This window comes from Salmo salar, chromosome ssa11, assembly GCF_905237065.1.
Source record: "Salmo salar chromosome ssa11, Ssal_v3.1, whole genome shotgun sequence".
Taxonomy (NCBI): domain Eukaryota; kingdom Metazoa; phylum Chordata; class Actinopteri; order Salmoniformes; family Salmonidae; genus Salmo; species Salmo salar.
In genome coordinates this window covers 17,770,298-17,784,121 of record NC_059452.1, presented here as the reverse complement: position 1 = coordinate 17,784,121, position 13,824 = coordinate 17,770,298, and the positions used below count along the sequence as shown (strand labels likewise).

The window sequence follows — 13,824 nt, the reverse complement described above, 5'->3', positions numbered from 1 at the left end:
GGCTTTTCCTGCATATAGTTTATTTGTTTGGATATTTGAAAACATGATACATTTGCCATATTATGGATAGTTTAGAAAATGAATGCGCTTTATGTATAATGTCCCCCCCGTTTGAAGGTGCCATAAGTATTTGGACAAATTCACTCATAGTGTAATAATAGTCTACATTTTATACACGATAAGTGCTTTTAGCTTCCCATTTTAGCTTCCCTGTCCAAGTAAATACGTAGGGGAGTGTAGATATTCTGTGTATTCATTACAATATCGTGGACCTACCTTGTGCATTTGAGCAGATTTGCAGTTGTAGGATATAATTAGGAAAACAGAACTACAATGTTCAAAAGGTATTGTCAGTCTACTGAAAGCAGAAATCTGGGATCTTGGGTGATTGGTCACTCTGGGTTTTGTTGTGTTGATGTTTTAAAATGTGATACGTGTGCTGTCATGTCTAAGCTCTTACAGTGTGACATACAGTATGATGACATTAAGTATCTCCGGGCACAAAGGTGAACGATTGATTGTGCTGAGAAATGGGTTCAATAAATGCTGTATCTACAGAGACAAGCTTTCAGGTCCTATTTTGACTGACCTCTGGAGGATGGGGTGGAAAGGGTGCTCAGTTGTCCTCAGAAAGCACGGTTCTGTCTGAGTGAATGTTCTGATTGTTTCAGCACTGTGCTTCAGTGGAGGGCAGTGCAGAATGAACTCCTCTGATCCTTCCCACTCGACTGTTTGATACCAGTTCAGTCAGTCAGTTAGCCAGGGGGGAGGACAGAGCCAGAGTCCCCTCATCCAGACCCAGACACACTCTCTTAGATTCAGGGAAACTGCTGTATGGGGACAGACCAAGAGGTCTCTTGCTGGCTGTCTGTGGGGCATCCACACTGTCTCTGTCCTCCCAGAGAGCACTGAGAGTCTCAGGGGGCTGGTAGCCGGGCTCCTGGGGGTCCAGGGGGTCTTTGGACAAAAGGATGCTGATGGAGGGGACGGTCCTGTGAACGGTCATCTCCGATGCCCCCCCTTCATGGCTCTCCCACACCTCCCTCACACCCTTGTAGCGCAGCTTGGTCAGTTGGTGCAGAGACCCCACTTTTCTCTTCATGATCTCAGCGCATGTGATGGTCTTGGTGACGGCACGACCTGACCCAGAGAAAACAACCTGCCTCAGGCCACCGCCTCCACTAACCCCAACACCACTGACATCCCCCTGCATGCGAGCCATGGCAAAACCCATGAGGTTACGGATCTTACTGCCCTCCTTGACACGCATCTCCAGCACTCCTGAGGCCAATCCTGGGAAGGGGCACGGGCTGTCCTCCTCTGTGCGACACACCTTCTTGAACCCACCCTGGCCCGGTTTGAGTGCGGCTGGAGGTGGAGGTAGAGGTGTAGGCACTGGGGTGGGCTGGGTGTTGGAAACACTGTTCACAGTGCAGGAGGGCTGCCCACTGTAAGGCTGAACCTGATATACTGGGCACCTAGCTGTGGTCACACCGGTTTCCATTGGGACCTGTGTATTCCCTCCAGGTCCAGTGTACGGTCTGACAGAGTCCCTGACCTGATACTGGCTTTGAATGCTGGCCACTCCAACTCCACAGCCGGAATACATCTCTTCACTCCTGTATCTTCTCCAATCATATAAGTCCAGTCAGAGACTCTTAGTCATATGGGATCCAGCACAGCGTCGTTTTCTGTAGACGTCTGCGAAAGTTTCAAGGCTTCAGACAGGAATATTATCCGGCTCGCAGAAAGTGCTTTCAATGGAGTCTTTCATGCTGCTTTACAGACAGCTGAAAAAATAAGATAAACGCTGGGTGGTGAATTGAGAATACAAATGGGGCAATTCAAAACGTAAAAAAAAAATACTTGAATGCATAAATTCTCAGCTGAAGTGTCCTTTCTCTTGTTTTCTCTCGATGAGCCTTTATCCTTGTAACCTGGATACTTCGATGCTTCAGTCTAACTTTTCAAGAGAAAACGGTTACTTTACACAACACACTCAATACACCTCTCACTTAGGATTCAGATCCAGCATTTATCAGTTGGATTCATATCATTCATATCATCTCACTTTCTGGGATGGTCCAGTTGATTAGCATCTCTTCTCCTTTCGTGGACCTCTTGGCCAAAGTGCTCTGGGGGAGCTGTCCCCTGCAGGGCTGGGCCAGGGGTGGCTGTAGGCTGGAACCCTGGGCGTCCTGCCTGGAACTCTGTGTCTCTGTCTCCAGTTATGCTCTAGAAAGTGTGCCCTCTGTTTCCCCACAAAGAGACGTAAGGGACAGGAGCTGCTTCACAAATGCTCGCAGGAGGAGTGTCTACTCTCTGTGGTTGGGGGGGAGCATGAGGAAAAGGGGGGACAGCCCTCTTAAAGGCACAGGCCTTTCATATCTCAGATGAACACTTTCCCCCCACAATAGAAACCTGCCATGGAGGGGAGGGGGGTTATGTCCCTTTTAAGAGCCGTAGCGAGCACAGATCCCGGGCAACTTTGTCAATCTCTTTAGAGGACGTTCCAGTGCATGTGTTCAATGTACATGACTGATTAAACCTGATTTCTGAAATGGAGACTCAGTGAAGCTTTAAAAATGCATTTTCGGCTGTGAAACAATGAATTACATTAGCATGGTTATAATTGAAAACATCATTCAAAGAGCTAGTTAAAGTCAGCGGCATATTATTGCACTGTACTTAGCCTTTATCCTATTAAATGTTTTTGTCCATTATTATTTACATAATGTGGTGTTAATGGCTTCATTGTTCACGCAATCATGAGTCCACTGAAGTGCATGTCTCTCATGGATGAGTTGTTATACTGTTACAAGGTTGGAAACAACCTCATGATGATCAAGGACATGTGGATCACAGAAGCATAGAGCCATTACTTATATCACCAAAGTATTGTTGTGATGGGGCTAGGGTAGGTCTGCACATTAGTGTGCTGGAGGCACCTCCAGGTGAGATGGTGTCGTAGTGGTGACAAGTGGGCTAATAAGCAGACTAATGGACCCTCCATCACCAGAGGAGGGCGCTGTCACACTCCTGTCCCGGCCCAGACAGCTGCAGTGTCTCTGAGCCCAGCCTCCTGGAAGACAGGTGGATTTGTTTAGGCCTGTGACTGACAGATGGGAAAATTGGTAAAGACAGCCCACTGAGGCTGAACCTATGAGGCTAGGAGAGAGGCACAGAACTCCTAACTGTTCTCTAATCACTCCTCTGAGGGCACACACTGGGAATAAGAACCACGCTATATCTGGGAATAGTCCATGAAGGTAATTCACATTGGCGTGGGTATTATTCTGGATCCCCAAAGGAAAATCTCAGAAAATAAGGAGGTTTGCTGTTTTCACACGCCATAAATCAGTATTAAATGTCTAGTCCAAGTTTCTATGATTGAGAAGCACAATTTTGTTTATTTTTCTCACCAGCAGCTTTATTATAGCCAATGTGTGCGTATCTCAAATGCATGGGACTGGAGAGCTATTCATCATCTGAACCCATTCTACCCACTGCTGGAGACCTAGCAACAAACGTCTCTGTTTTCTTTCTACTCGGATATAGAGAAGGAGGAGGGAGTTGGGGGACCAAACCAAAGTGATCATTCTGCTGTTTGGGAGAAATTACCCTCATCAGTCATAAGGAGATGCACAGCTGCCTAAGGAGATCTGGTGATGTTACTGCATAATAAACTAAGAGAGAGAGAGAGAGAGAAAGCGGGAGAGAGAAAAGGGCTGATTTAAGTGCACAGAGGTTAAACTACATGATAAAAAGCTGCCAGTAATCACTCCCACTTCACAACCTGTTTTTAGCACATTTCACCGTGCATTTGAAAAATAATTATCTATCGTCTATTTTCTAAATAACTACACGAAAACATCATACATTTCCATCAGACTGTATTTGTACCTTCTCGAGAGAGAGAGGAGCTTTTAGAACGGTGGTGGTGTTTAATGACAGCGAGAGCAGTTGCAGCTCACGCTTGGTCACTCACCCTCTCACGCCTCCTCCACGGCTGCCCTCTGCTCCCACACCTCTCCAAACACTCCTACCTTTATCTGTCTTCCTCTGACACCTCTGCTCTGACTGCAGGCAGGCAGGCATCTCTCCCAAATACTGTTCTCTTTACTCCACCTACAGTTTCTCTTAGCCTTCTCTTCTGCATGTATACCAGCATTTATTCACGCACAAAAACAATTTATTCTTAAAGACTGTGACAAATAGCAGTTGTTCTGTCTAGCTCCTCTCTGCTTACCTTGGATGGCATAGCTGCTGGTGTTATGAATAGTAACACGGACTCTGTTGTTTTGTTTCTGTACTACAGAGTAGTTGGAGAGTGGCTTGTGTTGCTAGCAGAACTGCACACAGCCTCACAGTTGTCGCTGTGCCAGCCTCTCGCTCGCTTTACGTTAACCGCAAGAGTTTCACGGTCATCAACCAATGCTGGCCTGGAGGCTGTCATTTCCCTCAGTGTGGAGCTCGCCCGCGGCTCTGCTGCCGTTCTGCCCCACAAACTCCCAGCCGTCCCCGATGGTGTACAGAGTTGCTCTCTCCACACACACACACACACACACACACACACACACACACACACACACACACACACACACACTCAGCATAAGGCAGGCCGTTTCAGCAATTACAGGAACATGGCAGAACACAATGAAGCAGGGTCCCGCCATCAGGAGGGAAATGGAAAGAGACCAGGAAAAATGCTGATGCCATTAATAAGAGACTTTATGAGGGAGGTGGGGGTGGAGGGGTACATGTCCCTCTCAGTATTGTCATCACTTCAGGATGAGATTGATTGGTCTATGTGTTAGTGTGTGTCAAATGGCAATAATACCAAGGTGTCACCCATGACTCCATGATGTGGCCTCCCCGCCATCTCTCCTCTTCTCTTCCTCTTGCTCTCTCTCTACCTGCACAACGACTCCTCTCATGCAGCCACTGCTTTCTCCTCGGCACTGCAATGCAGATGTGAGCCTCACATGATGGCAGGAAACTTTCATAGAGAGAGAGAGCGAGAGAGAGAGAGCGAGAGAGAGGTAATTGACAGAGGGAAGGTGATCTAGTGCCACCAAGAGGGTGTAGGCAAGGATTAAGAAAGTTTCAGTACATAGAACAAAGGAAGGAGAGAAAGTAAACAAACACCATAGCACAGAAAAACAGATGGGGAAACTTGATTTATGAGAGTGGACTTTGAAAGTCCTCTGTTATATACTACATGACCAAAACACCCCTTCAAATTAGTTGATTTGGCTATTTCAGCCACACCCGTTCCTGACAGGTGTATAAAAGCGAGCACCCAGCCATGCAATCTCCATAGACAAACATTGGCTGTAGAAAGGACCGTACTGAAGAGCTTAGTAACTTTCAGCGTGGCACTGTGTAACGGCTGTCTGTAAGAGGGAACCAAGGTGCAGCAGAGGATGTGTTCATCATTAGAATTTTAATTCAAAAAAGCAAGAGAACACTACAAAATGAACAAAAACGATAGCAAACAGTGCTGTTAGGAAAATACTCTAAACAGAAACAATTACCCACAAAACCCAAAGGAAAAACATGCTCCTTATGTGTGACTCCCAATCAGCAGCAACGAGCTTCAGCTGTGCCTGATTGGGAGCCACACACATGGCCCAAAACAAAGAAATACCAAAACATAGAAAAAGGAACATAGAACGCCCACCCAATGTAACACCCTGGCCTAACCAAAATAAAGAACAAAAAACCCCTCTCTATGGCCAGGGCGTTACAGTACCCCCCAAAGGTGCGGACTCCGGCCGCAAAACCTGACTCTGAAGGGGAGGGTCCGGGTGGGCCTTCTTACGGGCGGCGGCTCAGGTGCGGGACGTGGCCTCTGCTCCACCCTTGACGTCGCCCTCTTAGGTGGCGCACCTGGCCGCGCCGAAGGTCTGGTGGGCGACGCTGACTGCGCCCGGCTGGCGGGCGGCGATGGCTGCGCCCGGCTGGCGGGCGACCCTGGTTGCGCCCGGCTGGCGACCGGCGATGGTTGCGCCCGGCTGGCGGGCGACCCTGGTTGCGCCCGGCTGGCGACCGGCGATGGTTGCGCCGACTGGCGGGCGACCCTGGTTGCGCCCGGCTGGCGACCGGCGATGGTTGCGCCCGGCTGGCGGGCGACCCTGGCTGTGCCCGGCTGGCGGGCGACCCTGGCTGCGCCCGGCTGGCGGGCGTCCCTGGCGGCTCCGACGGCACTGACCCAGGATTCACCAGGCTGGGGAGACATGATGGATGCCTGGCCCTGGGCACAGGCGGGCGTCCCTGGCCACTATGGCAGTTCAGGGCAGTCTGGCACCTCTGGCAGTTCAGGGCTGTCTGGCCACTCTGGCAGTTCAGGGCAGTCTGGCCACTCCGGCAGTTCAGCGCAGTCTGGCCACTCCGGCAGTTCAGCGCAGTCTGGCCACTCCGGCAGTTCAGCGCAGTCTGGCCTCTCTGGCAGTTCAGCGCAGTCTGGCCTCTCTGGCAGTTCAGCGCAGTCTGGCCACTCTGGCAGTTCAGCGCAGTCTGGCCACTCCGGCAGTTCAGCGCAGTCTGGCCACTCCGGCAGTTCAGCGCAGTCTGGCCACTCCGGCAGTTCAGCGCAGTCTGGCCACTCTGGCGACTGTTGACTGGCGGGCAGCTCTGACGACTGTTGACTGGCGGGCAGCTCTGACGACTGTTGACTGGCGGGCAGCTCTGGACAGGTGAGACCCACTGGAGGCCTAGTCCTGGGAGGTGGCACAGGACGGACCAGGATGGGGAGACCCACTGGAGGCCTAGTCCTGGGAGGTGGCACAGGATGGACCAGGATGGGGAGACCCACTGGAGGCCTGGTCCTGGGAGGTGGCACAGGATGGACCAGGATGGGGAGACCCACTGGAGGCCTGGTCCGAGGAGGAGGCACAGGATAAACCGGGCTGTGGGGGAGCACTGGAGTTCTGGTACGGACACTCTTTACCCACACTCCAGGCTGAATGCCCACTTTGGCCCGGCACGGGCGGACAGCAGGCATTGGGCGAACTGGACCCTCCCAGCGCTCTGGAGACACAGTGCGCAACGCCGGCGCAGGATAACCTGGACCGAGGAGGCGCACTGGAGACCAGATGCGCTGAGCTGGCACCATCCGCCCTGGCTCGATGCCTGCACTCGCATGGCACTTGCGGGGGGCTGGTAGGTAGCGCACCGGGCTTTGAACGCGCACTGGGGACACCGTGCGCTCCACAGCATAACACGGTGTCTTACCAGTACCACGCTGCTTCCGGTAAGCACGGGGAGTTGGCTTAGGTCTACCACCTGACTCCGCCAATCTCCCCGTGTGCCCCCCCCCAAAAAAAATTGTGGGGCTGCCTCCCGTGTCCGTTGCGCTCCCTTTCCTCATACCAGCGCCTCTCAGCTCTCGCCGCCTCGATCTCCCACTGCGGGCGGCGATAATCCCCAGCTTGAGCCCATGGTCCTTTCCCGTCCAGGATTTCCTCCCAAGTCCATGACTCCAGATAGCTTCTCTCCTGGTGCCTCTCCTTGTGCTGCTCCTTCCTCTGCTGCTTGGTCCGTTGTTGGTGTGTAATTCTGTAACGGCTGTCTGTAAGAGGGAACCAAGGTGCAGCAGAGGATGTGTTCATCATTAGAATTTTAATTCAAAAAAAGCAAGAGAACACTACAAAATGAACAAAAACGACAGCAAACAGTCCTGTTAGGAAAATACTCTAAACAGAAACAATTACCCACAAAACCCAAAGGAAAAACATGCTCCTTATGTGTGACTCCCAATCAGCAGCAACAAGCTTCAGCTGTGCCTGATTGGGAGCCACACACATGGCCCAAAACAAAGAAATACCAAAACATAGAAAAAGGAACATAGAACGTCCACCCAATGTAACACCCTGGCCTAACCAAAATAAAGAACAAAAAACCCCTCTCTATGGCCAGGGCGTTACACACAGTCATAGGATGCCACCTTTCCAACAAGTCAGTTCGTCAAATTTCTGCCGTTCTAGAGCTGCCCCGGTCAACTGTAAGTGCTGTTATTGTGAAGTGGAAACTATCAACAAAGGCTCAGCCGCAAAGTGGTAGTCCACACAAGTACTGAAGCGGGTAAAAATCGTCTGCCCTCGGGTTGCAACACTCACTTCTGAGTTCCAAACTGCCTCTGGAAGCAACATCAGCACAGCAACTGTTCGTCAGGAGGTTCATGAAATGGGTTTCCATGGCTGAACAGCCACACGCAAGCCTAAGATCAGCATGCGCAATGCCAAGAGTCAGCTGGAGTGGTGTAAAGCTTGCCGCCATTGGACTCTGGAGCAGTGGAAACGCGTTCTCTGGCGTGATGAATCACGCTTCACCATCTAGCGAATCTGGGTTTGGTGGCTGCCAGGAGAACGCTACCTGCCCGAAAAAATAAATAAATAATAATATACATATACAGTGCCTTGGAAAAGTATTCAACCCCCTTGGCGTTTTTCCTATTTTGTTGCGTTACAACCTGTAATTTCAATCGATTTTTATTTGGATTTCATGTAATGGACATACACAAAATAGTCCAAATTGGTGAAGTGAAATGAAGAAAATTACATGTTTAAATTATTTTTTTTGAAACGGAAAAGTGGTGCGTGCATATGTATTCACCCCCTTTGCTATGAAGCCCCTAAATAAGATCTGGTGCAACCAATTACCTTCAGAAGTCACATAATTAGTTAGATTGCACACAGGTGGACTTTAAGTGTCACATGATGTCAGTATATATACACCTGTTCTGAAAGGCCCCAGAGTCTGCAACACCACTAAGCAAGGGGCACTACCAAGCAAGCGGCACCATGAAGACCAAGAAGCTCTCCAAACAGGTCAGGGACAAAGTCGTGGAGATCAGGGTTGGGTTATAAAAAAATATCTGAAACTTTGAACATCCCACGGAGCACCATTAAATCCATTATTAAAAAATGGAAAGAATATGGCACCACAACAACCTGACAAGAGAGGGCCGCCCACCAAAACTCACGGGCCCAGGCAAGGAGGGCATTATTCAGAGAGGCAACAAAGAGACCAAAGATATCCCTGAAGGAGCTGCAAAGCTCCACCACAGAGATTGGAGTATCTGTCCATAGGAGCACTTTAAGCCGTACACTCCACAAAGCAGGGCTTTACGGAAGAGTGGCCAGAAAAAAATAAGCAAACATGTTTGGTGTTTGCCAAAAGGCATGTGGGAGTGTGAAACTGGTCAGAATTGAAGGAATGATGGATGGTGGTAAATACAGGGAAATTCTTGAGGGAAACCTTTTTGTCTTCCAGAGATTTGAGACTGGGACAATGACCCTAAGCATACTGCTAAAGCAACAATTGAGTGGTTTAAGGGGAACATTTTAAATGTCTTGGAATGGCTTAGTCAAAGCCCAGACCTCAATACAATTGAGAATCTGTGGTATGACTTAAAGATTGCTGTACACCAGCGGAACCCATTCAACTTGAAGGAGGTGGAGCAGTTTTGCCTTGAAGAATGGGCAACAATCCCAATGGCTAGATGTGCCAAGCTTATAGAGATATACCCCAAGAGACTTGCAGCTGTAATTGCTGCAAAATGTGGCTCGGGGGGTGAATAGTTATGCATGCTCAAGTTTTCATTATTTTTTTTTTGTTGTCTTATTTCTTGTTTGTTTCACAAGAAAAAATATTTTGCATCTTCAAAGTGGTAGGCATGTGGTGTAAATCAAATGATATAAACCCCCCAAAAATCTATTTTAATTCCAGGTTGTAAGGCAACAAAATAGGAAAAATGCCAAGGGGGTGAATACTTTTGCAAGCCACTATATATAATATATATATATATATATATATATATATATATATATTAGTGCCAAATGTGAAGTTTGGTGGAGGATGAATAATGGTCTGGGACTGTTTTTCATGGTTTAGGATAGGCCCCTTAGTTCCAGTGAAGGGAAGTCTTAAATGAACAGCATACAATGACATCCTAGAATATTCTGTGCTTCAACTTTGTGGCAACAGTTTGGGGAAGGTCCTTTCCTGATTCAGCATAACAATGCCCCCGTGCACAAAGCAAGGTCCATACAGAAATGTTTTGTCGAGATTGGTGTGGAAGAACTTGACTTGCCTGCTCAAACACCTTTGGGATGAATTGGAACGCCGACTGCGAACTAGGTCTGATCGCCCAACATCAGTGACCGACCTCGCTAATGCTCTTGTGGTTGAATGGAAGCAAGTCCCCGCAGCAATGTTCCAACATCTAGTGGAAAGCCTTTCCAAAAGAGTGGAGGCTGTTTATAGCAGCAAAGGGGAGACCAAGTCAATGTTAATGCCCATGATTTTGGAATGAGATGTTTGATGAGCAGGTGTCCACATACTTTTGTATGTAGTGTAGTGTACCATCTCTGTGGAGGAAACATATTTTTTTCTTCCATAAATGCATTCTCTGAAGCCATTGTCGGCTACTCCCTAACAAGCATGTCATCCCAGAAAACATTTCCTAATCCATGACACTTTGAATGTGACAGTTAAAGAGGTGAGTGAAGAGTTGAGAGCTGTTTTTCTCTGCTCTGAGGTATGTTTGTGTACTCTGTTTGATTAACTCCATGGACTCTAACTGTAATTGGCAGAGTCTACCTGTTAATGGCAAACACACGCAGGCACAAACACATGCTGTTCTCTCCAGCCCTAGGCTACAACTAATGGATTTTATTGGAAATGTTTTTGATCAATTAAATTAAGGGAAATTAACATGCCATGTATAACAAATGCTAATAGCTAATAATGGCTCCTAGCGACTACGAGCTAATACCAGGAGTTCCATTTAGAGACGTACCGGTGCTCCAAAAAAACAACACAACTAAAAACAGATGAAGAGCAGTAGTGTCACAGAGAACAGCATGTCCTAACACTTAACACTAAGCACCATCAGAGATGCTGATTAGAGCCCTACAGATACTCTCCCATTAAAATGACTTGTTAGTTGTTATCCTTTTGATGGCTGGTCTACAGCAGCAGCACAGGACAAGGTAGTAGCCCAGGTTGTGGGTGTCGTTAGTCTCCCCAGAGAGCTGCCTCAGTCATAAACACTCTCCTGCCACTGTTTCCAGATGGCCACGTCCCGATAGTGCCCGAGTCCGGTGCTTTGCCACTTCCTACTGAGCACATTCGTACCGGGTCACTGCTTCCTCCGACATGCTACACACTGCATAGGAGAGGAGGGTGACTAATCCTACCCAGCATGCCACACTCTGGAAACTCTAAATGCAAATGTGTGTCTATGGATGGAAAACTGTGTGTGTGCGTGCGTGTCGACTGTGTTCCAAGTGTGTTTCCTCAAATGGATTTGCTTCAGTAGGTTCTTTGGTGAGTCTGTCAGTGTGACCTCTTCCAAATATTCTGGCACATGTTTCACAACCCCTAGAAAGACTACAGAGTGTAACTACGGTAAGCTTCAAAAGACCCGTCGTGTGCAGACACGTTTACAGGTCCAGACCAGATTTGTCCCATTTTTAATTGCATCGGAGAGCAATCATTCTCTGCCCCACAAATCCTCTGTAAAGCCGCAGCACATTACAATGGAACCATAATTGCAGGAGTTGAATTGGCTGCCAATGTTCTGCTGCTTTCAGTGCCTGCTAGCATTGGAGAGCTCAATAATTAGAAACAGGGAAAAATTAGGTGGCAATTTTGTGTTGGCAATTATCATAATGTAAAAGAAGTGCCATTAGTATTGTTAGTCCTGGTATGGCATCCTGTGACACTTGTCCTGTACCCCTCTCAGCTGCTGGAGTCAACTCTTGATTTCCCTGTACCCTTTGCACCCCCACCATCACTGATTTTGGTGTTTAGGCTCTCAGAGGAGGCAGCTCATTGGGTGGAGACTAGCAAACTGCCTCAACTAAAAACATCACTAGCCTCAAGTACTATGAGGATGATTACAGCATTAGACCTTTGTTTCCATATAGGTAAACAATGAAGGGTTCATCCCATGTGAGAGTTTAACCAAATGCATGAGTTCTACCTCAACTGAGATGCACTGATTGTACAAAACATCAAGAACACCTTCCTAATATTGAGTTGGAACCTCCTTTTTGCCCTCAGAACAGCCTCAATTCATCGGGGCATGGACTCTACAAGGCTTCAAAAGCATTCCACAGGGATGCTGGCCCATGTTGACTATTCTTGATACACACAGGAAACTGTTGAGCGTGACAAACCCAGCAGCGTTTCATCTGGTACCTACTACCATACCGCGTTCAAAGGCATTTAAATATTTTGTCTTGCCCATTCACCCTCTGAATGGCACGCATACACAATCCATGTCTCAATTGTCTCAAGGCTTAAACATCCTTCTTTAACCTGTCTACTCCCCTTCATGTACACTTATTGAAATGGATTTAACAAGTGACATCAATAAGGGATCATAGCTTTCACCTGGATTCACCTGGTCAGTCTATGTCATGGAAAGAGCAGGTGTTCATAATGTTTTGTACACTCATTGTATATACAGACAATAATATATTGCTATTATAAATAGCAACACAACTGAGAGGATGGGGAATTCATTTCATTGTTAAGCTAGATGTATTTGTATGCAGCTGTACCAGGGAAAAGTCCCTGGGCAGAAAACAAGAAGTGTTCATAAACGAATGAAAAAGAAAATGACTTTGGGATGCAGGAAGTCCTTCAGCATTAAGGTTGGAACAACTCTCAGTAGCTCTCAAGCAATCAAGCGTGGGGATTTACACAAGATTTTAATTTGGATGCATTATCCAATCCCTCTCGGACTGAAAAGCTGGCAATTGCTTAGACAAAAGATACGCACTGATAAGTGTTGAAGGTCAACAAGCTGCAAAAGTGAAGATATCAGCAGTTGGTCCACAACAGAAGCACGTAGCTACACACACACACACACACACACACACACACACACACACACACACACACACACACACACACACACACACACACACACACACACACACACACACACAGAGCCACAAAATATAAACCTCAGACTTCATACGTTACATGATCGTCTCCACACAGATCCTACAGTGAGTCTCTGCTGTAACTCTTAGATCAAAGCTTATGATCAGTCCAATGTTTTTGTTTCACAGTGTGTTTGAAAGCTGCTCGGCACGTGGCTTACACTTCCTCATGCTGCCGTGAAGCCGTAAAGCTAAATGAGGGTCTGTGTTAAGAATAAAAGAAGGATTAAATGAACAACACTGTCTGAGGAGACAGGCAGCTCTTTCAGCATACTGTATGTATATGGTAGGTGAGAAAGAATATTCTTGTGCTTTTTCTCATCCCTGATGCATTATTGAATGGCCTGCACCTTCTCTCGCCTCAAAGCATTCTGCTGATGGAATCAAAATCCCTTTCACAGATTTAAATGAGGTGTGCTCTGCTGTGAGTGGTATTGGAAAAGCATTTGTCGGAACAGAGCCTCGCAGAAGCATCCTTAAATACAAGGCAATCACCGTCCAACACAGAGACGAGGCAGGCGGAGAGGTGTGCCCAGACTGCAGAGTGGAAGAGGACAGATGATTATGATGGTAATAAGCAATAAACCAAAACAAAGTCATCCCTGAATCCCTCGCTTTTCTCTCTGCACCACCCAGCAATATTGACAGGGCCTTTTTTTAGTCAACGGGCTAAGCTACAATTTAAAAGTCATTTCTCATTATTTGCCTTGAATCCATATACTGTACACGCACGTTGTAATCTGTCAAAGCCTTAATAGGGAGCAGTAGTCAGAGAGCCACATCATGCATAACATGCCTATTCAATATCAACTATGGCCTGGCCCGCTTTCTTACAACCATCAGAACATATTGACGCGTTCAA

The 13,824-nt window shown here is 47.6% G+C and overlaps 1 protein-coding gene and 1 long non-coding RNA gene across 2 annotated transcripts; one reads left to right on the top strand and one right to left on the bottom strand.

The window, feature by feature from the left end:
• Positions 1-2,301, bottom strand: LOC106562122 (ribonuclease P protein subunit p25-like). Its single transcript, XM_014126727.2, has one exon. The coding sequence runs from the start codon at positions 1,607-1,609 to the stop codon at positions 752-754; it is 858 nt and encodes a 285-aa protein (XP_013982202.1). The 5' UTR covers positions 1,610-2,301; the 3' UTR covers positions 1-751.
• A 10,632-nt stretch (positions 2,302-12,933) lies between these two features.
• On the top strand, positions 12,934-13,561 carry LOC123725237 (uncharacterized). Its single transcript, XR_006757751.1, has 2 exons — positions 12,934-13,248; positions 13,364-13,561. It is a non-coding gene; the product is annotated as an uncharacterized lncRNA (long non-coding RNA).
• Positions 13,562-13,824: the final 263 nt, after the last annotated feature.

Coding starts and splice junctions, on each gene's coding strand:
- LOC106562122 (XM_014126727.2), bottom strand. CDS start 1,609: ATGTATTCCGGCTGTGGAGTTGGAGTGGCCAGCATTCAAAGCCAGTAT.